At 45.8% G+C, this 26804-nt stretch overlaps 1 protein-coding gene across 15 annotated transcripts in view; it reads left to right on the plus strand.

The window, feature by feature from the left end:
- The window catches only part of ABI2 (abl interactor 2), a 1586546-nt gene that overhangs the window by 979272 nt on the left and 580470 nt on the right, over nt 1-26804 (plus strand). For all 15 annotated transcript variants that reach the window (XM_069615537.1, XM_069615533.1, XM_069615538.1 and 12 more), the window contains one exon: nt 23496-23593. In XM_069615537.1, coding sequence (XP_069471638.1) covers nt 23496-23593 — 98 coding nt within the window. The remainder of the gene's footprint in view (nt 1-23495; nt 23594-26804) is intronic.

Here is a 26804-nt window from a genome sequence, read left to right on the forward strand (position 1 = left end):
AAAGGTCAAGTAGGAGGAGAATGGCAAGCTTGCCTTTTGTCCTTCGCCTCGTTCATCTGGATTTTTAAGTCCAGAAGTGCGGTCTCCGTTACATGCCTTGGTCTGAAGCCCGATTGTCTGAGACCCAAGAGGTTGTTCTCTTCCAGGTGCTTCTGGATTTGGTGGTACGCCACCCTGTCTAAGATCTTAAGAATGTAGGGTACCGTAGTGATTGGCCTATAGTTGGTGGGGTTGTTGGGGTCTATGTTAGTTTTTTTTTTTTTTTTAGAAGGGGCATGACCCACGCCTCCTTGAGGCTGCTGGGCACTGAGCTGGTTTTGAAGGAAGTGTTGATGAGGGCTGTTATGAAAGGGGCCAGATCATTGGCGCCTTCCTGAATGATGGGAGCTGGGCCAGAGTCCCCTTTGTATCTGGAAGGAGATAGAGAGGAGTTTGCATTTTGTGGCTAGGTTGGTCTTTTTTTAGTTTGATTTTAGACTGTAGCATAGTGATTTTGTCTGCTAATGCTTTTTGTATTCTCTCACACCAGTCTGCGCCTTTCACGCAGGTGTCTGTAGGTGTGGGGGGGGGACTCGAGTTCTCTGAGGTAGTGAAGAGCTCTTTTGTTTTTGATTTGCCATTCTCGATTCAGTTGTCATAAGTTTCTCTTTTTGCCCTAATGATGGAGGTTTTGTAGATGGAGGCCGCTGCCGTGAGTAATGCTTTATTGGCCGAGTTGGGCTCTTTTTCTCCAGGTTCAAGTGGGCTTCTGGTCTGGCTTTAGTGAGTTTGATGGGTGCGATGAAATCAACTGCTAATTCAAGTGTTTTATTGTAGAGGTCTGCAAGTTTATCCACATCTAGGTTGGAGAAGTTTGCAGGGTCAAGGATGTTTTGGATTAGGGGGCGAAGGTTTTGCAGGGTGATATTGCGGTTGTTTCTGGTGAGGGTTTGTGGGATAGTAGCCGGTGCAATGTTTGGCTGCCCCTACCCTTGGATTGGGAAGGTGACGACATGGTGGTCTGACCAGTCAGTGGGTTCATTGTGAAGGATGGAGATGGAGCAATTGTGATGTGATAGCCAGACCAGAGTTCTTTGTTGTGTGTTGGGGTTGTGATCCTGTGCTTGAATCCTAGTTGAGTGATCGTGCTTTCCAAGGATAATGCATTAGCATCATTCGGATCGCCAAGGCTTAGGTTTAAATTCCAGAGGAGGATGATTTGTAAACCTAATTTGGTATCATTAGTCGAGAGGTCGGAGATCTCTTCCTCAAAAGAGAAGATGGGCCCTGGAGGTCTGTAGATGAGGTGTAGGAGGATGGTTTGTGCTGCAGTGAGTTGGAGTTTTACTCGGGGATGTTCAGCAGATTGGAGGTTGGGCGAAGGGGTTGCTCTGAGGCCGAGGGATGTTTTAGCGATGAAGGCTGCTACTCCTCCTTTACGTGTGCTTCTGTTGTTCCTTAATATTGAGGAGCCGTCAGGGATGGCCAAGGATAGGGCTGGACCTGCTGCCCGATGCAGCCAGGTTTCGGTAATGGCCAGAAAGTGGAGGTTGTTTGCGGAAATAAGGTCTGCAATGTCAAGCGTGTGACCGAACAGTGACCGAGCATTGATGAGGGCACCTCTGATCAACGGGTGATCAGCTGTGCTGGATGGTTTTTCTTTGCTGACTTGTGGTTGGTGGGGACAGGAATGAAGGGGGTGTTTAGAGTTTGAAGTTCTAGGTGGTAGGAACCGAGAGCAAGTCTCAAGTTTCTGGCCTTCAGTGGGCAAGGGTTCCAAGGATTGGGGGGTGCAGCATATCGTTGGATCCATTCTAGTGGACTGAGTAGCTGGCTGTGCAGGTGTTCTTGTTTATGGGCTTCGGGGGCAGGGGACATGGTGCAGGGTCGGTCAGTAATGAGTAGGGGAGGTAACGCGGCTAGGACTAGTGGGTCTAAAAAGGACCGCCATGAACTCGGCGGGGTGTGATGGGTGCCCTTGGATGTGGAGGTAGGATGTGCCCACTTAGGATTGATTTCAATGTGGCACACTGCAGAAATGGCGGACCAATAGTGAGGCAATAACAGTAGGCTGTCACGTAAGACTGATTCAGATGGGCCACACTGCATAAACAATAACAGTAGGCTAACACGTGGGCCTGATTCAGATGGGCACACGGCATAAACAATAACAGTAGGCTGCCAAGTTGGACTAGTTCTGATAAGGTAAACGGTACACCAGTGGAGGGGTGAACGGCGTGTGCTACAGAGCCGGCTGCTGTGAAGTGTTCATCATACGGAGCTGGCAGAGAGTCAGCGATGTAGGCTGAGCGCTATGTAGTCTCATAATAGGTTATGAGCGGTGGGTACATAATGCAATAGAAGAGCATTAACCTTAATGCGCTGTGATCAGTAACAGTGGGCGGTAGCACTTTACAGGGGTTGTGAAAGTTGGTTAGGGAAACAGAGCGCGGTACTGTAAACAAGTGTATGCCAGTATACTGATCAGAATGTTGCGTTAGGCTGGCGGCAGGCGAAAAGTACTTATAGGAGAGCCGTTCAAGCACTGCCTACTGTCGCGGACAGGAGCAGACAGGCCCTTTGGCTTACGCCTGTCGGTGAAGCTGGGGGGCGGTGTAGGGTGCTGCGGCCAATCCAAGTCCGTGGCTGCTGTGGTTGTTCGTCGTCCGAGCGTATCAGCTGTGACCGAGGGGGCGGCCATTAACCGCGTTGAAGGCAATGGCTGCCGATTGCCGTGAAAGTGCCTGGGCAGGATCTGGGCCCCAAAATGCACAATAAAATATTTTTGAGCGGATGTGTGCGCACTGGCATTAATGTAGAGGCGCAATCACAGAAATAAGATGCAGGCTCTCACCCTGCCGAGTTAGCTGAATTTAGGCGTCAGTGTGATCATCTCTCATCTGGGGTGCAGGTCGGAGGGGAGAGAAGGCTCCTGCCCTCTCCTCCCAGTGCGGCGTAGTGGTTTCTGAGAGGATGAGATACGGCGATTGGGACCTCCCGGAAGACGTAATGGAGGTGTTGCTTTCGGCCATGAGGCCAGCAACTGATACTCTATACCACTGCCGTTGGAACAAATTTTGCAGCTGGTGTAGAGACTGTAGAGACAGAAATGTGAACACTTTTTTACTTGTGACACATCATCTCGTTATAATTTGAGGGGATTGGTTCCTCCGACGTATTCCACATCTATGACAGTAATCACCACAGCTGTGCTGCTTCGGAAAATTTTCTATGTCGATACGCCCCTCCGAGGACCTCCTCCGACTGCCGACTTCACTGGATGTTATAAGTAGGACGCACGACGCACGTAGCCTCAGTTCCGTTTTTTCCCTGAACGTGTTCGCTTCGGAGATCTCGGCGCACCTCGGTTCTTCTGTTTCTATCGGTTCTTCGAACTTGGTGTTTGTGAAGATATATCTTCGTCTTCTTCTACCCCGCGGTCGGGTTTCAAGAAGTGTCGGGACTGCAGTTCCAAGATGTCGCTTACGGACCCGCACAACGTCTGCCTCTGGTGCCTCGGTGAGGACCACGCTACCGATGACTGTGATTGCCAGTCTTTGACGTCGAAGGCCTTGCGGGAGCGGAAGAAGCTATCAGTAGGTAGGGTTTCCAAACCCCGAAACTTCGAAATCCGCTGGGCTTTCGACCGACTATTCGAGGGACGCCATCGAGACCGTCGGAACCTGTGAGGTCTTCTAAGAAGACGTCGACGCCATCGGCGCCATGTCCCGTCGAGGGACTCTCTCGAGGCTCTGCCTCCGAGGAAGCCATAGACGCCATCGGCACGATGCCGTCGAAGGACACGCTCAGGGCTCCGGCCTCGAGGCCTGTGTCGAAGCCGTCGGCGCCACGCTAGAATCCGATTCCCTCCACGCCTTTTGTGGAGGCTTTACCGGAGGTACCCTGTGCATCGGTGGAAACTTGGAGGAAAGCCCTGAAGAAGTCGGTGAGGCCTGTATTTGAACCTTTTTCTGTGCCCTCATCCAGGGATTTATTCCAGCCTCTGGATTACATCTCTGAGGTGGATGAAAGGGTCTGATGGTTTGGTTCCGGATGAGGTTCCGGACAAACTATTGTCTGGTCATAGCCAGATGGAAGACCTGCGTCCGTTTTTGCATGACGCCAGTGGTCTGGACACCTCTCCGGAGGTTGAGTTCGGTAGGCCTGAGCCGGTCACACTCGCTGAGTCTTCATACTGGTGTCTCATGTCGAGGGTGATGGAGTACTTGCGGTGGTCTGCGCCACCAGTGGATTTTCTGCAGGATGACCTGACAGATATCTTGGACCAAGGTCCACCAACTGACCCGGTATTGCCATTTCATAGGGCCTTGCAAAAAAGGGTGGCGGCGGCTTGGACTGCTCCGGAGAGTCTCCCGGCAGTGAATAAGCCGTTGCCGAAAAAATACCGTCCAGCCAGTGGCGATTCCGGCTACATGACTTTGCACCCCACTCCGGAGAGTTTGGTGGTGCAGGCGGCTAAGGCTCCAGCAAAGCAGGCGTCATACCCTACCATCCCTCCTGATAGGGACGACAAATGTTTTGACGGTTGGGCGAAGAAAGTATTTTCTTCAGGGGTATGGCTTTGAAGGCAGCCAACTCCGTGTGTCATGAGGCCATGTCCCATGGTCGCCGGTTGGGGCCAGGCTGGCGCAGCATCTTGTAGAATGGCGTGCCATTACTTCAGATGTGTGGGTTCTGGAGATCATGGCCCACAGCTACTGTCTTCCTTTCCGGCAGAGGCCTCACGACAATCCACCAGGGAATCTCTCTTTGAAGAGTCCGGATCCGCTCCTTGCGCAGGAAATTAAATCCCTGCTGGAGAAAGGCGCTGTAGAACTGGTGCCTGTAGTGGAGAGGAACAAGGGATAGTATTCCCCATATTTTTTTATCCCGAAAAAAAGACTGGGGATTGAGACCCATCATGGACTTGTGTGGTTTGAACAAGCTCCCCAGGAAGGGCAAGTTCAAGATGGTTACTCTTTCTCAAGTCCTCCAGGCCCTTCAACTTCGAGACTGGTTGGTGTCTCTCGACCTCAAGGACGCTTACTTTCATGTGCCGATTCATCCCAAGCACAAGACGTACCTGAGGTTCGCGGTTGGCGACTCGAACTTTCAGTTTCGGGTCCTGCCATTCAGATTGACCTCCGCCCCGAGGCTCTTCACCAAGCTCATGGTGGTGGTGACAGTGTATCCCAGGAAAGGGGGAATTCACGTCTACCCCTACCTGGATGAGTGGTTGATCAGGGCGCACTCTTTCGAGCAAGTCCTGGATCATCGGTCCGTCACCTGCCACTCCCTTTACAGGCTGGGCTTCTCCCTCAACTTAAAGAAGTCCCACTTGACACCTACCCAGCGGCTCCAGTACATCGGAGCAGTGCTAGACACATCTCTGGGACAGTATTCGCCTCACCAGGTGAGGGCTCCCCACATTCTGCAGATGGTGGACATGTTTCAATGTGCCTAGAGTCTCCCGGCGTTCGAGTTCTTGAGGTTGCTCGGCCTCCTGGCATCCTGCATTCTTCTGGTGCCAGAGGCCAGGCTGCGGATGAGATCTCTGCAGTGGGCTCTCAAGCTGCAGTGGTCGCAAGCCTCCGGCAGGATGTCGGACCACGTTCAGGTGTCGCCCTCGGTTGCCCAGGATCTTCTGTGGTACCGTTAAAGGCAATCTGATGGAGGCTCCATTTTGGCTACACTGGTCTGAGGTGACGATCGTGACGGACGCATCCCTCACGGGATGGGGAGCTCATGGCAACGAGTTGATGGTCATCGGTCGTTGGTCTCCGTCGGAGTCCAGACTCCATATCAATCTGTTGGAGCTGAGGGCTGTCAGGCTAGCCCTGAAGGCTTTTCTGCCGTCTGTGCGGGGAAAGAATGTCCTGATTCTGACAGACAATACAGTGGCCATGCACTACCTCAACAAAAAGGGGGGGGGACAGGGTCTCTCCCTCTGTGCAGAGAGGCGATGCAGCTCTGGTTCTGGGCCATCCAGCAGGAAATCTCGATCTCTGCAGTTATGATATGATAGTTTATTTATATAGCGCCTATAAACAATGTGTTTCAAAGCGCTTCAAGGCAAGGGAGGGAAAAGGGAAAATACAATGACATTCTTACAGGCCATGAACAGTAAGGATGTGAAATTAACTATCATACTCGGCCTGACGACATTTCAGATAGTGCAAACATAGATAAGGAAGGGAGGGGGAGAGTGGGAAGGAAATGGAAACAGACAGGCGACTACCGTACTAGGCCAGATGACATTTCTGGTGGAGCCGGAGAAAAACAAAAGGTGAGGGAGAGGGGTGCAGAAAGGGAGGGGAGGAACAAAACAAGCGACTATCGTACTAGGCCTGACGACATTTCAGATAGTGCTGGAGGGGTTGTGGGGAGGAAAAAAACAGTAATGGCAGGGTGGAGGAAACAGACGAGGTTGCTATCATATTAGGTCCAGGGACAATTCTGATAGAGTAAGTGCAAAGAAGAAACTAAGGGGACGAGGGTAGGAAATAGGAAAAAAGAGAAAGGGAAACGAGGAGAGAACAGAGAGGAAGCAGTCATAAAGAGTGGAGAAGCAAGAGTGGAGAGCGAATACAATTGCAGAAGTCAGTAGTAACACATAATGTTGCAAGCCAGGATACAAGATGAAGATGGGAACAGCATGATTCCAGGCCACCAGGAGTACAAAATGCAAAGGAAGTCCAGTATGAGAGTTGAGAAAGAGTGACGCACCGTGAATGAATGAAGTACATAAAAGTCAAATCCCGCATTGGCCACAAGACGGTGATGGTGAAACCAGAATGTATCAGGACAGACTCCTGCAGAAGTAGGCTGGAGCAGGTTTAGGGGGAGCAGAGTAGAAGAATAGAGCAAAACAGGCAACACCTGGGTGCGAGAGGGGGGGCGCAAGGGAACATCACAGGGGGACCAGAGGGAGTGGGGATGGCCGGTGGGGACAGAGGGGGTAACACATGTTGGTACATGCTCAGCTGCTGTCTGAGCAGGAGGGTCGGGCCCAGGGTCCTCATGTTCCGAACAGGTCCAAACAGGAATTGCCCTTTTTTTCATCTGCCCTTCACTTCAGACTCCCGGGCGAGAGACACCCTTGATCTAATAGTTAAGAGCAGGAAGGAAGAGGCAGGGCTAAGAAGGTGGGTGGTGCTTAGACCAGGTGACCTAGATTAATTTGCACCTGCTCCCCATCTGCAAAGGAAAAGAAGCTGGAGGGCTCCTTAAGTAGGGAAACAGAGAAGCAAGCAGGAAGGCATCAGGTGGGCGGGGCTTGCTAAGTGGTGAAAAAGAGCGGCAAGCAGGAAGGCACCAGGTGGGCGGTTCATCCGGCCGGAGACGAAAACTAGGCGGCGGACGCTCTGAGCAGGCAGAGTACGATCTCTCACGAGTGGGAGCTGGCTCAGGAGATTCTCCTGGAGATCTTCGCCCTTTGGGGGACCCCACAAGTGGATCTCTTCGCCACCAGTGTCAACCGGAAGTGCAAGAGATTTTGCATGCAGGAATTTCCTCCAAGAGGAGCCTTAGGGGACGCGTTCATAGTGGAGTGGTCCTTCCCACTGCTGTACGTGTTTCCTCCAGTCCCCGTCATTCCGCAAGTCCTGCAGAGGTTATGGAGGTTCGGTTCCCGAATGATCCTCATTGCTCCGGCATGGGCCAGAAGAACCTGGTACCAGACCTTCTTGACATGTCCATCTGCCCTCCACGCCATCTTCTCTACCGAGACGATCTGCTCTTACAGGAGGGGAGCCAGGTTCTCCATCAGAGGTCAAGTCTCTCAACCTTCATGCCTGGCTTCTGGAAGGTTGAGGTATAAGGATTGGGACCTCCCTGAAGATGTGATGGAGATGTTGCTTTCGGCCAGAAGGCATGCAACAAAGTCCCTGTACCATTGCCGTTGGAGAAAGTTCTGCGGCTGGTGCAGGGTTAAGAATGTGGATCCTTTTTCATGTGCCATTCCTGTGGTTCTGTCTTTTTTGCTTTAGTTAGCCCCCAAGAGCCTGCAAGTGGCTACCATTAAAGGTTACCTGGCGGCGCTGTCAATATTTAAGCGCTCGTCTGAGGAGTGTTCTTATTTTAAGATTCCTTTGATTTCTCAGTTTCTGAAAGGGCTCACTAATGTGTTCCCACTGTCCCCTTTCCAGGTGCCCAGTTGGGATTTGAACCTGGTTCTAAAATTCCTAATGGGAGCTCCGTTTTGATCCTTTACATTCTTGTTCTTTGAGATTGTTGACCTTTAAAACTGTATTTTTAGTTGCGGTTACTTCCGCTCGCAGAGTGAGTGAGTTGCAGGCACTATCCGCTAAGCCACCTTTCACGGTGTTCCATAAGGACAGGGTTGTCCTTAGGGTTCATCCTTCTTTTCTTCAGAAGGTTGTGTCGGAATTTAATTTGAGCCAGAAGGTAATTCTTCTGGCATTCTATCCTCCTCCGCATCCTGGTAAGGAAGAGGAGAGGCTCCATAGGTTTGATCCTAGGAGAGCTTTAAGTTTCTACATCTCGCGCATGTCCTGGGTCAGAGTGGACGATCAGCTCTTTGTAGGATACGATGGAAGGCGTTTGGGACAAGCTGTTACTAAGCAGACTTTGTCTATATGGATTATCTTGACAATCTCTGAATGTTACCGTTTGGCGGGTAAGGACCCTCCGGTAGGCTTACGGGTCCATTCTACTAGGGGTGTGGCTGCCTCTACTGCTCTGTAGAGGGCTGGTCCCATTCGTAACATTTGTGAAGCAGCCACATGGGCCTCTGTCCATACTTTTGTCAAACACTACTCCCTGGATTATATCCATAGGCAAGATTTGGCCTTTGGTAAGGCAGTCCTCTATTCTGCAATTTGATTGGGCATTCTAAAATTCTAAATTCTTTTCCCACCTCCATACGTTGGTACAGCTTTGGGAGTCTGTCATAGATGTGGAATACATCGGAAGAACCAATCCCCTGAAAGAACAAGTTACTTTCTTACCTGGTAACGTTCCTTCGATGGGATGTTCCGACGACATATTCCACATCGAACCCTCCCAGCCTACCCCTCTACAGAATTTCTTATGCGATTGCAGCTTACGTTTCTGCAAGGCTTTCTGTAGTCATTCTGGCAGACGATTGGTGCCACACGTTCTGGGGGAAAAAACTACAACTGAGGCTACGGGCGTCGTGTGTCCTACTTATAACACCCAGTGCCGTCGGAGGAGGTCCTCGAAGGGGAGTACATTGACGCAGGACGCAGACACCGAATATTTTCCGAAGCAGCACAGCTGTGGTGATTACTGTCATAGAAGTGGAATATGTTGTCGGAACATCCCATCGAAAGAACGTTACCAAGTAAGAAAGTAACTTGTTCTTCTTGTTGTATCTAGCCCATCAAGGGCTGCAGATTTCCATTGCAAAGGGCTATCTGGTCGCGCTTTCCATTGTCAAACGCTTGCCTGAACAAGGCTCTTATTTAAAATTCCTATTGTCATCCAGTTCCTGAAGGGACTGACTAACATCTTTCCGCCGGTTACTTTTATTTTTCCGGTTTGGGGCCTTAAAAGGAGCTCCCATCAAAAGGTTTAGCCCTAAATTGAGTGTCTTTTTTTTAAAATATATTTTATTTTATATATATAAACCACACAACATTGCAACTTGAACATAAATAAACACGTTTAACAACAAACAACACTGCAATCCCCATCCCTCCCCCCTATGAGCCTGTATGGTGTTCGCCATTGGTATCCGCTGTGGGCGAGGGGGCGTCAGCACTCTCAGAGTCAATTGAAGCTAACCCCGTTCCAAACAGTTCAGCTATCAACAGTTTCCATGCCGCAAGAGAGCACATTTCCTCGTCCGCCCCTGCGATACTGGCATCTCGCCACACAGCCGTCTCGGCCTCCGCCCATTTTTGGAGATCCCTCCACCAGACCTCCGTTCGTGGTTTATGACACTCCTTCCAACCCATGGCAATCCTACGTTTAGCAAGCACATAAGCCAGATCTTTCAATTTATCGACATGTCTAAGTTTACGCGCTCTGGGATATCCCCCCAGTAAGCAGGCCCAAGCTGAATCCACTTTGAGTGTAACACCCTTTCCTGCCAGCTTCTGCGCCACTTCGCCCCAATAGCTTGCAATTACTGGGCACGCCCAAAACATGTGTATCATGTCTGCATTCTCCTCGTCGCACTTGGGGCACGCCTGGCGTCCAACACCCCGAAATTTGGATATTCTCAAAGGGGTCAGGTATGCTCTGTGCGTTATATAAAGCTGTATTTGCTTGAACCTGGCATTTCTCGATACTTTTTTATGATACCCAAGGGCTCGCTCCCACAACCCATCTGTCATCGGGGCCCCCATCTCCGTTTCCCATTCCAGTCTCAAGTGCCCTAAATCGCTCCCAGCCTTCATCATCAACATCTCATACAACCTAGAGACCTCGTGCCCGCCCTCCGATGTGTCATATAGTATCTCCACCGGGGCATCCGGTTCATCGGCCAGGGTAGTTTCGGGCCACCTATTCCGGATCTCCTGCACTATCCTGTGATATGTCATATATTGACCCCTGTGCAGTCCCGACCCTGCCTCTAATTCTTCGAACTCCAAGATGGTCCCATCCTGCCAGATATCTCCCATGGTGACCAACCCCACTGACTCCCAGTATATCCGAATGGTTGCCCTGAGCTGCCCATCTCCCCTCGCCAGTGCGACCAATGGGAACTGCAATCTAAATTGAGTGTCTTCATTTGTGTCCACTTAGGATGCTGACTTTGAAGACTGTCTTTCTGACAGCGATCACCTGAGCTTGTAGGGTGAGTGAGCTTCAAGCCTTGTCTTCCAAGCAATCGTTTACTAGCTTCTATAAGGATAAAGTTAGGGTTCGACCTTCATTTCTGCCTAAGGTGGTGTCAGAGTTTAATCTGGCGCAAAATATTGTTTTGCCATTTTTTTTTATCCATCTCTGCATCTGTCCAAGGATGAAGAGGCTTCATCGTTTAGACCCCAAAAGCGTGCTGATCTTTTTCAGCAGCAGGCTTGCCAAGGTTAGGCACGATGATCAGCTCTTTGTGGGCCATAAAGGTCCTAAACTGGGACATGCTGCTAATTAAAAGACATTGTCTCGATGGATTCTCTTGTGCATTAGAGTGTTACATTCTGGCTGGCAAAGAAGTCCCCGTCAGTCTTAGAGCTCATTCCACTAGAGTAGCTACTTTTTTGGTTTCACAAAGAGGCGTGCCAGTGCAGGACATTTGCAGTGATGCAGCCTGGTCTTCACTGCACACCTTTACAAAACATTACTGCCTTAATTCTGTATCGGGTCGGGAATCTGAGTTTAGCAAAGCTGTTCTTCATAGCGTAAATCGGAAGTAAATTCTTTTCTCACCTCCAGCTATATACTACTATGGTAATGTTAGTTCTATTGGCTGTACCTCCCACGTATTCCTCATCTTTGATATATCCAATATCATGCTTACTGCTTCGTAAATCTTTCAACAGCAGAGTGTTCCGTGCATCGATTCACTGTCCCTCGAGTGAACTCACAGCACCCTTTTGCACCCGTTTTGCAGTATGCTCCGGCATAGATTGTGGGCAGTTAGAAGCAATGCTCTTACTTTGCTAGGGAATTTTATAGAGGTGAACTCCCCCCGACAACTCAGCTTGAGGGGTTGTATCGTAGATGGTCCTTGTTATTGTCTAATCCTCATGGGGGGGGCCTCCTTGGTGCATTGAAGCGTCATGGCATCATAGTATAGACCCTGTTACTTTGCACTTTTGTTACTCTGGTTTAACAAGCTTTTGTGTATTGGTAGATAGTCTTAACATATTGTGTAATTAGTGCTTTTTTAATGCACATTGATGAATTGAAGTATCTTAAATTCCTTAGCTTTTGGAACTGACGTGATTGTGTGGATGAATTGTTTGAACATTTTGTGCCTGGCATGCAATCAACGTTTTAATTGATGTTTATATATTAGATTTGTTGTAATTCCTCAGTCTATGATTCCATGTTGGCATGTATACTCCACTGCTGTTTTATGTGTTATTACACTTTCATGGCTGCAGATGAAATAAAGTTGCAAATTGGAATGATTTATTGCCTTAGAGAAGTGTGTGGAGTTGGGAGTGTTCACAATTAAATTCTCAGGTTCAACAAATCAGAGAAAGATATGAAATATTCTCACTCTAATCCTCCAGAGCAAATGTCTGCAAATACTACATGGGATACACTTAAGGCGGTTTTAAGGTGGGAGCTCATTTCAATGAGAGCTCATAGGACTAATCAATTGGGTGTCCTGTAACATAATCTCGAAATGGAACTGACAGAACAACATAAACATTTACAGGAACTCCTGTGTGGAATCTGATGGAATTCCCCTGAGGAACCTGGTTTCGGACCCTCCTCATGTGGCCAATGAAAGGCAGGCCGACCCTTTGGGTGTTATACTTCAGGGAGATCATATGGTGGGGAATCAGACTGCGAGTAACCCCTTTTTTTAACTTTCCCCGTAATCCCTCCTTTGTGATGGCTTTTTGCCATCCTGAAGAAGTGGAAAACCCAAGTTCATCTCCCAGAATACCACAGGGACTAACACGAAAAAGAGGGCTCAGGAGGCATGTAGAAGTGTAGGACAGGCAAATTGGCCTAACAGCCTATGCCAAGGCCAGGCATTTAACACAAAGGGCCTGCACCTGGATTTAATTGTCCCACCTGAGAGGCAAAAAAAGGCTATACCAGGAAGGAGCAAGAGGGAGGAGCAGAAGCTGGAAGGCTGGTAGTGGTAGCAGACGGAGAATAGCACAAGGCTGGTAGTTCAAGAGGAAGCGTGATCACTTATGGGACACTGGGGTGAGAGAAGAGCAGATTTCACCTGCAGGTTCTGAGTTGGTCCTTTGTTCACAAACTCTGCCTGGCTGTGGCTGCACTGAGAGAGAAGTGGAGGGTTTTGAAGGTCCTTCCAGGTGCACCTAATAGCTGTAATTGCAGAGCCAAAATCGTGCTGCAACCCGAGGCACGTGTGCAGAAGCAAGCTGTGGGATTGAGTAGTGAAGGAGACTCCCCGTGGTCGAGGCGGATCGGAGACACGCATGCTGCAGAGGGGTGCGGATCGCAAGAGTGCCTGAAGTAGTAGTATAAGGAAAAAAAGTCAGGAAGTTGAAGCAGCCCACAACAGCATTGTTTCTGGAGCTGGTGAGTGAAGCTCCGTATTCAGTTTCACTGAAAAGCTCTTGCCAGTAACTGTTACCAGCTCCATTATCACTCACGTAATGGTTGAAGTGAATGGAAGTTGTTTGTTGTTGTGAAAAGTCCTACGAACAAAGGAAGCGTATCATGCATGCATCTAAAGTAAGTTGGAGTGCTCGGCGTAAATGAAAAAGCTCTTCATTTCCATTGTTGAACTTTATAACCATACCGGAGTGGTTGCGTGTCTCCAATTCAGAAGGGGGGAATGCTTTGTTGAATCACTCGGAAAGTTTAAACTGACTTTCACACTCTGTTACAAGGGATATTACAACAAAAAGAGGTCCTGTAAGGACAATTACGAAAGAGAATGCAGTCCTTACAGTTCCTTACCGTTGAAAATCTCCATCAAAGTCTTTCTTTTGTGAAGCTTGAACCTTGTAACACTCGGAACAAGTATTTGATTAATTGTAGAAGTTGCTGAAGTAAAGAGAAAACAAACATTGCCCAGGCCAAGTCCTTTCTACAGTGAAATCCACCCTATTGAAATCTAACTACCTGTACTTTGAAGTTGTTTAAAGATCCAGTGTCCCGATACAAGTGTGACAAGGTTCTCTAAAGCTGGAAGAGTGGCAATACAGCTTTGGGTTAGCTACTGGAACCAAGAAGGTGTGAATAAAGCTGGGGAAGGTAGCTGGGTGCTTGTAAGAAGATGAAGTCAACCGTCTGTAATGCTGAGACTGTTGCAGCTGAGTGAGAAGCAGTCTGGAAGCAAAGACAGATTATACTGGTGGCAGTAACACAGGCAGAAGAGGCAAAGAGGCAGCCCTTTTCCTGTAAACTAGGCAAGAAGAGTGCCTTGCCTACCTCTGGAGGTCGAAGAGTCTTCTCTTTAAATTCCCTAAGGTACCAAGTTGAAGCAGATCTATCGGAGCTGTGGTTGTCTGAGACAGTCAGTAAATGTTGCATTAAAAGCAGTCGCAATAACGGCTGCAGAAGGCAAAATATGCACATAGGCCTTTTCCTCCTCCTTGCTGTTCAAATCGTTCCAACCGACTCTCAAACCTTCCTTAATACATGCTAATGCCGAATCCTTGGCACACTCCTTCTCGCACTTGTCTATGGTTGGAAGTGCCCATGCTACCTGGGTGCTGTATCCACACTCCTCAAACTCGTAACAATCCACCGGCAAACGGAACAATCAATCAACTACCACATTCCTCGACTTGGGAATGTGGTCCACTCTAAAATGAAATTCCTGCACATCTGCCATCCATCTCGCTATTCTCTGCGACACAGATCTCATGCCTTTAGTCGTTAACCCATACGTAAGGGGTTTGTGTCCTAAAATGCTAATATGCCCAAGTGACTGCCAATGTTTCTCTCTCAATTACTGCATAACACTTCTCAGCGTCGCTGAGTACTCTAGATGCAAACACAGTGGGCCGGAACTTGCTGTCCTGCCACTGCTCCAAGACTGCCCCAATACATCCTCATTAGCGTCCACTGTAAGTACTGTTTTGATCCTCGGGTTGAATGAACCCAGCGACAGAGCACCATCCACATCCTCCTTCAATTTGACACAAATTCCTGTTGGCAACGCTCAGACCATTCAAACCTGATGTTATTTTTCAATAACTCGCACATGCACACAGTCTATTCCACGTAAGATGGAATGAACTTTACATAATATTCGGTCATACCCAGGAAAGATCTGAGTTGCTCTTTGTCTGCCGGAGAGCGTGCCTCACTCATCACCTTGACTAACTCTTCTTTTGGCCTTGTGCCCCTTGTGTCCAACGTATGACCCAGATAACTGATGCTGGGAACACCAACATGGCACTTGGATAATTTGGCAGACTACTTTTTGGCAACACTTGTATCACTTGAATTATGCTTCCATCATTTTCTTTCCGATGTTTGCCCCATAGAAAAAAGTCATCTTGGAAGTAGCTTACACCTTGTACCTCCCAGAATAGCGTCTGCATCAACCGTTGAAACACAGAGGCAGATGCCAAACCAAACTGCATGCAGCAAAATCTGTATGACCCAAAAGGCGTGACAAAGGAAGTAAGGGTTCAAGACTCCTCATGCAAATGTATCTGATTCTAAGCGGAAGACAAGTAAAACGTGGAAAACCACGCTGCCTGTCCCACAGTTACTAAATGCTCATTGATGTTGAGCAAAGTATGGTGGTCCACCCATATATTGGCACTTAGTTCTGTATGGTCGATGCATATCCTGAGACCACCATCTGCCTTGCGTGTTAAAACTACTGGTGACAACCACTCGAAGGACTCGATCGCCTCTATTATTCCTGCCTCAATGAGTTTAGCTAGTTCGTTCTTTAGTCCTTCTCTGGCTAACACTGGTACCCTCCTGACCTTGTGGGCCTTGGGCAATGCCCCTCGCAACACTATTTTATGGGAAAAAAGCACCCAACTTATCAGAAAAAACGGTCAGAAGTGTATTCTTCAAATATTCATCTGTCATACCTCCTTCTGTCCGCATTTGTTCTCCCTACTCCACACACAGAACAGGAATTGCTTTGTCTGGTTGCATTTCTAATTCTAGGGCAGCTTGCTCATCCCTACCTAGGACACAATCACCCATGTGTGCTATGTATAGCTTCCCTTCAGTAGCGCCGCCCTTGAATTCTATTTGTGCCCATTCATATCCTAGAACCTTCGTGGGTACTTGTCCATACGCACAGGGGCTGATGGCAGCAGGTTCAAGTGTAGCTAATGCCTTTCCATAACATTTTGTGTATAATTCCGTAGATATCCTGGTGTATGGGGACCCAGAATCGACTAACATTTCAATTTGTACACCATTTATAGTGAGTACATCCCATGACCCTTTCTTAGCTGCACTTCCCACATGCAATAACACTCCTTCGTGTGCTCCTTCACTTACGTACCCTACCAGTCCAGCCACACCTCTATCAGCTTCCACCATTCTCAGTTTTTCTTTCTTCACCGTTTGTTCTGGACATCCTGGCGAAATATCCTCTGGAATTGCATCCCCTACACTCCACATTCCAGGCGGGACACTCCTTGGCTTCAGTGGAGTGGCCCGTCCATGAAAATCAGCTGCAAGATTGTCTGCCCACAGGACCTCACGGTCCTAGATTACTCTTGTTCGAGTGATTCTCTCCTATGTCAACTCTCCCCTTTGTCTCTCCGCTGTTTCTCCTTGGTATGACGGCTTGCATATGCTCGCCTTAACCAGTCTAGTTGTTGTGGTTTTTTTCTGTTGCTGCCTGCACACTGACTTAAGTTTCTTCAATGGCTCTGGCAATTTCAATTACCTGGTGTAGAGCAGGGTCCTTGTCAATCCATAGTCTTTCCCTTACATTGGCATTACTTGTTATTCATCATCACCTGGTCCCTTATGTACTCTTCTAGTACGCCAGTGAACTTGCGGGTCGAGATGAGAGTGCATAATGCTGTGACATACGAGTCAATTGACTCACTGTCACCTTAAGCCGTTGAAAAGAAATGGTACCTCTCCAATATCACATTAGGCCTTTTACCAAAACGCCCTTCCAACTTTCTCAATGCAGTCTCATACATACTCACTATTGTCTCTCCTTCCCTCAACCAGGGATACGTACATTTCACCAGGCAAATATCTAAATACTCTGAGGCCCCGAGTTCCCAAACAGTTCAAGAGTGCAGCTTCCTTTTCATCATCAGCGTACTTAGTAACACCAGCTACCCTCTGGTACACTTTAAAGGCGTCAATCCAGAGGTCCCATAATACTGGGGGTTTGCCTGGGTTTGCCAGAAATACAGATGGCGGCCTGGCACTGATTTGTTGCATGGTAATGCCTCGCCCAGACCTCTCATAATATATGCTAAATGGAGAGATGTTGCAACACCCCAGTTCTATTGTTCCTTGCACAACCTGAAAGTACTTTGGGGAGTTGCGCTTGGTTACTTGCTCATTTTAATTGCAGGGCTGGCGCTGCTAGCCTTCTTCTCCTCGGTTGCACTGTAATCCCTTGTTTGCAAGGGTGGCGTAGCCGGATATTCCCTTTTGATAGTCCTGGTGCGGGGGATCTGTGAGTCGGGTTGCTATGTGACCTAAGATGGCCGCCACGCAAATGACGTTGCAGGATCCTTTCCTCGGACCACACTGTCTGCACTGAGCATGTGGAGTCAAGCTGCGCTCGCGGCTCACTTTAGGGCTGATGCTCCTCCGTGCCTCCCTTTAAGTTGAATGGGAAAGGGACTTGCCTTTGTTGGGGTCCGATGACAGCAAAGAGACGAACACATCCTCGGCTGTAATGGGAGATGGAACGAGCGCCTGTCATGTGGCTGGGGGGGGCACGAAAGGTGTGACAATTACAGAAAATGCATGTGTACAGTTCTAATGGAGGTCAGTTTCCTCGGTACGCCACCTCGTTGTCAGTGAAGTGAGGATGTCCACGCAGGACATGGTAAGGAACCATGTGTTTATTGCTGCAAACAGACCTCAGCCGCCCGCACAACAACTGATAAAGAATGTAGAACCCTGGATGGGATGGTAGTACACCAGGGTTCCATTACAAGACCTTGCTTCCTGCACCTTTAGTCCATATGCTCATTTACATATCCTGTACCTTCTATCCCTGGCTCAGCTCTGGGTGGGCATAAAGATACGGCCCTTACAGGCTAACTAAATAAGAATACTGAAGGCAGGGCACGGCTGGCCTCCTAAAGGAAAGGGGGGTCGTGGGGGGCAGGGTAGCGGCACTGAAAAGACACATAAATGTAATCCACTTGCATTGTAAATTGAAAGCTGTAATATATAGTTTCTGGTCTTCTTGCCATCAGCCTGAAGGTTTCCAAAGTTGGTAATGTTGAAGGAGATTATTAAAAGGAACTATTTTCTAGAGTAAATTCATGCATGTGGCCAAGGCAAAGTCTGCATGCTCGTTTGAAAAGATCACCCTCAATAGCTGCTGATCGACCAACTTGTCATCACTTGTCGGAAATGGAATGGCCCATCCTATCCTTGTTTGTCTCTTTCTGGAGCAACCGTTTTCTCCAAATCAAACTTGGACTTTTCTTATCTGGATCCACCACATCAAAAGTGGGGCTCTACATGAATCCTCCTTTTGGTTGACTCTTCAATATGTGCATTACTTTACCTGCCCCCATTATGGAAGCCCACCATATCAGCACCACCTCTATTCAGGGTATATTCAGAAATAATAAGGCCAGTTGGCTCATCACTTACTGTTATGATTGACTATCCATTATCAATCACGATCATCAACCAACTAGGTTTGTACTTTAAAGAAGCAGAAGCATATTTTCTGAAACCATTCACCTGCTGCCCATGTGTTTGCAGAATTCCATTGTAAACCCTCTTTGCAAAACACTCTAAAGGTGCTACTAGCAGCATTTGTAGTGATTTTCAAAACCCTGAAAATAAAATAAATCTGTGTTTCTCCGTAATGAACAAGCCGAGAGTCCAATATTCTGAAATCACTGCTTTTGCACAGCAGATTTCAAAAGGGAAGGAGGGGAAATGATATTCTCCCTTTTGGGAAGTGTTTTTGTTTTTTTTCTGAAACTAAAGTTAGTTACATTTACTGTTTTTATGAGTCTCTGGTGAAAATATACAGATTCTACGTTAGAGTTTAATTTGATGACTTTTTTTCCTAGTCGGTTTCAAAGTTGGGGTATTTGTTTTTTCTGTTTGTTCAAGGACTACATTAAGTATATGGTTACCAGACATTTGATCGAAAAAAATTGGTCGACTGGACAAATGGTCGAACCAATTTGGTCGAAAACCAAAGGGTCGAATTTTTTATTTTTTTTATTTTTACCCCTTTTTTTTGAGGGGGGTCCCCCCTCACCCCCTTTTTTTCCCTAAACTACAACCTTAAAAATATATATATATAAATAAAAGAAAAAATTCGACCAAAATTACGTCGACCAAATGTCCTGTCGACAAATTTTTTTCGATGAAATGTCCGGACACCTAAGTTTATCTGTCGCAGGTTTCCCAATGTTCTCCTCCGAAGTCATTTGTGCAGTTTTGGTGTTCTGTTTCTACTCCAGTTTTTCTTAATGAGTTATGCATCAATTAAAGACAAGTACACATACAGAGAACCGCTAGGTCTGTGGGAGGCCGACAAAAATATATAAATTAGACCTATTAGAACTCCACTTCAGTGACCAACTAATTGGGCAATCTGCAATATTTTCGCAGATAACGGGCATTACCTTATTGGCACATAGTCGCATTACACACAGCATGGTTGGCTACTCTGCCCACTCCAACCGCTTCCACTGTCCCCTCCTACAATGGCCACATTTACCGTTCCCTGCTCCTCCACCACATTTGTCTCTGGATGGTCTCAATTAAAATGCCAGACCGGCTCCACCACCTTTCTTCAGTCGTTTTCTTTTGAGAAAGAACATTGATCGTCTTCTCTGAATGGCACACTTTTCTCACAAATCAAGGCCATTAGTTCCCTGGACTTCGTGCTAGGATTCTAATGCCGTGATCATGAGTTTTGTGACCTGTACCAGGTATTAACGGCCACCACCCCAGTTTAAAACACTGGCTGTTACTTTCCAGTAAAGCATACAACCAAAGTCATTATGAATTTAATGTATGACATATTGGAAAGGTGTATGTATGAGTTATGTATGCAGTAATGTAGTATGTTTGTGTTTGAATTATATACATTAGTTCAATTTTCTGTTCTGTACAGTCAGGGACGTCATTTCACCAAAATGCCAGGGGTAGCGGAAGTGACATCACATCACCCTAGACCTCTGATGACAACACAGGAAGTGATGTCATTTGACCCCACCCCCAAAGTGACATCACGGGAAGCGATGGAACACAACCATTCGCACCTTGACAAAACAGGGAGTGGCTTCACATAGCATTGTTCCCAAGTACACTACGATACATATGGTTACTATATCACTGTAATGTTTCAAGAATGAATCACCATATGTATCGTTAATATTATTACCAAATTACTGTGAGGGCAAGCAGACGTCCAAGGCCAAATGATGATGTTATTTTATAGCACTTACGCTTAAGTGCTTTATATAGAACAAATATACATACAATATACCCCAACGTGTTGGTACTCATTTATAGACCTCAGAAGGATGAAGATTGAGTTGGCCTTGCCGGGATTCAAACCTGCAACATGCAGAACACACACACACGCACGCGCGCACACGCGCACACTCGCACGCACACACACAATCTTACTAGCTATAGCTATCTTACCAGCTATAGCTATCTTACCAGTTAAAGCTATTTTACCAGTTATAGCTATCTTACCAGTTATAGTAAAATGAGAAATTACATGCCTGAATATTCTCAGTCAAAGCAAATTACACTCTGTAGTGTATACCAATAAACTGGTAACAGATTTAACAGCAGGCCAGTTCATATGCAGGTGTGATACAAAGTTGGCCACATGTCAAGCCGGCGTGCATCTACTTTTCAGGCTTGAGAGGTTGGCAAATACATACATTGGGAGGGTTCATAACTGTGTATTAAAGAATTTAAAGTAGTGCAGGGAAAGCAGCACACTCACACAGCATCCCGTACTCGGGGCACTCGCTACCTCATACATGCAAACAGACATCCTGAACAACATGCCATGGAGATAGGAAAGATAGCCACATTACAACAAAGCATTCATTGTGGCAGAATTAAATCAAGGGCCACTTAATGTGATATGGTCAAACATTTCTACACTGTACTCAAGCTTTTAGACACAAGGATTTTATCAAGTTACAGAGGACACCGAGATGGAATGTCTTGTGATGATTGTAACAGAGACAACAGCAGAAAAAAAACATGCTATAACTGCAACTTACAAAAAGCAAAATACATATAGTTTTTGTCTGCATTGTGAATTTGAGGTATTTAAGAACAAACTAAAATCAGTGACACCCCCTGAAGTGTGCCTAAAATAAACCTTTAATGAGTCTAGCAATTATTGTATAGAATTCCAGAAAGACAATTTGTTATTCCTATTCTTTCTTATTTAGGGTCGCTGCACTTGTGGAACCCCCTGTTTTTGAAGAGGCCTGAACAAGAAAGCCAGCCACTCCAGAAACAAAGCCACGTGGTGCAGGCCACAGCCCAGGAGCTTCCATTTAAAAAAGAAAAAAAATGTCAACATTTTTTTTAGGGGTAACCAGGGAGACCACAGGGATATCAAGGGGACCTCGGGCCGCAACTCTCCTTCACGTCTGAAACCATACACTTAAGAACTGCTATGAGAATGAGTTGTCTCCTGTCACCCACTACCTTTCCAATCACTCCCCTGACATGCAAATACCAACCTCCATCACGATAACGCCCAATGGTCATTGCACCATTGGAATAGCCTCATTAGGATGTGTAAAGAAGTTAGATGCACTCACACAAGTGTGCCCCTTCCCCACAGTCTTCGAAGGTAGCCCGTCTCCCAACATTTGAAAGGTTTGCCCCCTCTGAAATGTTAGTCTAGTTACACCACTGTGTCTCAGTTACCAGCAACATTACAAGAGGAAGGAAGTACAGACATGAAGTGCCATGAATTATCTGATGAGGGGTCGATGGGAAACTGTCCGCCAATTAAGGGATGGTCGTATTCATCAGTGACGTTTTTGGGGCTTTCTTAAATTTGAGATAGCCTTTGTTGTGGACTTCTGTGCGATATGCTAATGAAGAAGGGAGCGCTGGAAACCTAATGCTTATCCCGTCCCCATACGTACCCATCTGCATTACTTTACGAACCCTTGGGCAAGGCAAATATTTCTGCCATGATGAACGTAAATGCAGTAATAGTGCTCACCTTGGAAAATGGCATTCCTTACATGCACTTGAGAGATTCTCCGTCACACACCTAGTTGTAAAGAGTTGAGCTCTCGTTTCAAACGTGCCCTTCCCCATTTACAATTGAAGCAACTCTTTTGTTATTAACCTTTTAAATGGCGTTTACCTTTCCAGACAGAAGCTTTGACGAGAATGTTGAGCGAAGCAAAAACACTGGCGTATTAGTGACTGAATATTAACAAAAGAGGTCGGGATACAGAGTGGGGGGCATAAAATCACACAAGTCGTCACTGGGGAGCTGAAAGTGGAACGTACACGCTCAGTTTAGGCTGCTGTCGCACTTCGGCCAGCGAAACCCATATGTTTCGGAAGGGGAGTGATGTACAAGCCATCATCTGCGATTGTGTAAGGAAGGGTGTTTATCTCCACTTACCCAACCCTGTGCGCACCCCACCTCATGGGACAAAGATCCTTCGAGGGTCTAGCCATAGAAGCTGAGCCTCCTTCGCTTACATGTCCAGTCCGACAGGATAACAAAAAACAACTCATGCTATAAAAAAAAAACACTGCAGGTGCGGATGGCTTTCTCCAGTCCCTTCACGTGCCTGATGTCAGCTGATGTCAGCCGGTGCCACGGCCCTTCCAGGCCGCAGCCGTAGTGGCCTGTAACCAGCACACACAATGAGGAGGACCTACCTGCAACCCCCACGCAGAACTGGACACACTCACCCCCGACCTGCTCACTCACTTTACCGTGTTGTAAGCCACGAGGACAGGAGAACCAGTGAACCACACATGCTGCTGTGAGGGGGAGAGTGGACAAAACATAAAATGGAGCAACCCAGGCACACGCGGCACCGTGCATGATAGCTGTGGCCACGCCCCCTGCATTCTCTGATTGGCGGAAATGCAGAGGTCGCAATGACAGAGGTCGCCAGCCAATCAGCAGAGGTCGCTCTTGCGACCTCTGGCGACCCCCGAATGACGTCCCTGTGTACAGTAATGTGCTGCCCATCTAGACTTCTCTATTATTTAAATGCTGGTGTGAACCTTCTCTTAGGAAGTGCTAGTATACATTCAAAGTCAAAGAACAGTAACTTACGCTTCAAAGTAAATAAGTGAATTGAAGTTCAGACTATCGCCTGCATACAAGATGCTCTCAAATGAAGTATGCCCATAAAATGTAAAAAGAATTTACAGATGTCATGCCCCAACTTTGTTAAACGTTTGTAAAAGAACATTTTGCTTAGATGTTCTGCGTATGAATGTTATAAAGAATTGTGTGTCAGCACACAGATCTACAATACTATATGTGCTCTTTTATGTTGTTTTAAACAGCTCCTGACTTTAGTGAAGGATCAGAATCTGTATATCATGTGCATGGTCTTTATCACAGTATTTTCTATTTATATCGATTTCTCTCTGAACAACCTTCGTTAGTCCAATATAATGGATTTCCAAAGGTATACAGTGTGTTTCTCTTTATGGGTTATTTGTACAGAAGCCTAATCTTATAAGTGTTGTTTTTGCCTCTTTCCTCCCTTTTCCATCTTATTTTTGAATAGGTCAGTACACAGAGTATGAAAATAGGTGGGCTTCCCCGTACCACACCTCCTACACAGAAACCTCCCAGCCCACCCATGTCTGGCAAAGGAACTATTGGGTGAGTATGTTGAAAAGTTACCCAGCAATTATTTCATTGTTCAAGTTTTATATGTAGAGAGAGACATGCATATAATTGTCTTAAGAGGTCTGTGGGTTGAGAACGAAGTTTGTGCATAGCCATCTTTAGCCTGCGACCTGTCTACAATTTCTGCACAAATAAAGGAAACTGTCTGTTTGGATGGCCTACAGGTGTCAATGGAGTGCCTAATGTAACAACCAGTCTATCCTCACATTGAAATACTAAGGCTATCCAAATCTGTAGAGGAAACTGAAAAAGCATCCGGAGGACTCTATTAAAATATTATGTATCAAAATGATTTATTCCACTTGATACAATATTTACAAAAATGAGTCAGTCATGTATAAATCAACACTAAAACACATTTAAGTTGCAGGAAGAACAGCATTTTAAAAGCATTGCAGATAACCACACTCATTTCTGCAGTGAGCAATTCAATCATTCATCAACATACATTCTCATATGGACATACGCATACAAAAATGCCTACACAAAGGTTTAATCTATATGTAAAAAGGGCATTCAGGTGACAACATGAAAGAATTTTGATACGAATTTCATAATATTGCAGTAATTTAAGAACATGTAATCAAATATTGGAGTGAATCTGGTTAATAATTTTTACAAAATTCATTTGATTTTGTCTCCAACAATCTTTGGTTTCCGACCGGTTTCGACATATTGGAATTATTGAATCAACGTCTTCATCAGGGAATCCTAAATATTATGCCGAATAGTCAGCCTCTAATTTTGTGGACACGACGGGATCTGTCTGCAGTGGACTGTCTGTGGTACTAACACAGGTCTCAAGTAGGGAGAAATCATTGTGCACTCCCACTTGGTAGTGCCGCTACCAATAATCTTGTCAGTCTACAGCATGAGAGGATTATAATAATCTGAAGTGGCACTTGTGAAAAGTACGTCCTCGTCTGTTATCTGCAATGTTTTTAAAATTCTGTTCTTCCTGCAACTTAAATGTATTTTAGAGTGTTGATTTATACATGATTGACTCATTTTTGTAAATTTCGTATCAAGTGAAATAACTAATTTGGATACATAATATTTGAATAGTGTCCTCTGGATGCTTTTTCAGTTTCCTCTGGTATGATAATACCCTGGTCCAGAGTCTGGTGTGATAATACCCTGGTCCAGAGCGTAGGGTCTACCTGCGTTTTTCAGTATAGTAGTAATCCAAATCTGTATACATAGTTTTTTATGTTAAAAGCATGTTATGTTTTGGGTTTTTTAGTTCAAACATACACCTATTTGGCAAATATAGAGACCTTTGCTATTTATATTTTCCCAAAATGCTCTTAAAAAGATAGCTGTCCACCTCAATGGTCTTGCCCCTCCCCCCTTCTTTATAGGGTTATTTTGAACGAGTACAATAGGTGTGTACCAGACTGACCATATTGGAATGATATCATTTTAGAAAATTTCTATGGTTTTTTATAATGTGCTTTGCTCGAGTAAGATACGTATAATATTATTAGGACTAAAAATATACTGGAAGTGATCATTGTAGAATTAAAAAAAATGCCTGTTTATAGTATTGGTGCAGTTTACCAATTTCCATTTATTGGTTTCCTTTTTTATTATTGTCTGGTTTTGCATTTAAATCCCTCTGCGAAGATATTGTTTTTCTAGTCACGCAGATGTTAGCAGCATCTGGGGGTGGCATTAGCAAACGTATACCTGACAAAACTGCTCCTAACCAGATAGAAAGACTTGCAGAACAAGCACAGAATGAGAGTGCTAGATCAGTGCATGATACGGCAGGTATAGCGAGTAACATTATAATGTGGTTTAAAGCAGAGTTTAATAAATTTTCTATTAGAGATTTTTTTCTATTCATGGCCAGAGCTTGTTACAATTAGTATTTGGTAGCTATACTGTTTGTAATATATAGAAAGAGTTCCATCCTCCTCATATTGTTTCTAGAGTTCAAGCATTATGCTCCTTGTGTTAAAAAAAAAAAAATATTGCAGTGAGACCAAAGTGTGGAGTTCTAATATTGGCACAATTTTGCAATTTACAGTGTTTGTTTTTTTTTACATCTTGAATGCCACATATTGTACATGCAGATAATTCAAGAATTGTAATGAGGTAACATGTGGTGCATGCTTGCTTTGAAAGAGCCACCATAAATCTGCAACCCTTGGTTTTTTTTTCTGCATAATACCATGACTTTAGCATGCCATGCATACAAAGTGGCTGTAGTTTAACTTAGAATAGGAAGGTACATAAACCAGTACAAATCTCTATAACTCTACTGTAAAAAGAAAGCATTTTTGATTATCATTCACGTACCGGATTTGTGGTCTAGGTTTCAGGTTAATTCTTCAATATCAGCACACACAAATGGATGCTATCTTGTAATTATACAGGGAAGGACACTATCGTTTTCAGATAAGCACATACTGTCCCTGCTCACCAAATACATCCCTATCAATGTCTTATCGCTGCCTTGATTTCAGAAAGACAGCATTTGCTGCTTTTTTCTTTATTTGTCATCTGTGTATGCTGTAGTTGGGTTTGTATGCTTAAACATTTAGTACTTTTATTTCCAGAAAAACATGCTTCAGGACATTGTTCCAGAAGATTTGCCCTGCATGCAATTCAATTCTTGCCTACAAGGATATGTGAATCCACTGTGCTGTACCTATGAATAGGATCAACCTTGTTGGTGTGAAATCTGGACTCAAAGTGCCTCGACAGTTACATCGACATAAGAAGGGTTTATTTATGTAAACTATTAATAGATTTCCTTGTCTTGATGTTAAAAAATATTTTGTTGGATTGTCTGGCCCATTGCCATAGGAAGAGGAATTCCAATGGTTTTGGCTCTGATATTCCGTTAACACTGTTCTCTTCTACTAAGAGCACTATGTTCGTAGAATCGCAAGATTCTTTATTCTCAACCTGCATACAGGGCTGGTGCAAATATTTATCCTCCTCTATCTTGTTCACTTCAGTAGGATTTGATGATTTTTTTTGGCAACACTGTTGGCCGTTTGTGCCCCTCTCCTGCTATTGCCCTATGCACATGCCTAAAATTAACTTTGTGTAGCACTGGTCCAGTTACCATTCAGATATATTCTTTGCCTTGCTGGAAGAGACTTAACAAAATAATAGACAATATATTGAGATGGGGTCAGATCCTTATGGCTGTAATTGTTTGTTCCCCAGC

The sequence above is a fragment of the Ambystoma mexicanum genome, chromosome 9 (genome assembly GCF_040938575.1).
Source record: "Ambystoma mexicanum isolate Mex_15411 chromosome 9, UKY_AmexF1_1, whole genome shotgun sequence".
NCBI classification, from domain to species: domain Eukaryota; kingdom Metazoa; phylum Chordata; class Amphibia; order Caudata; family Ambystomatidae; genus Ambystoma; species Ambystoma mexicanum.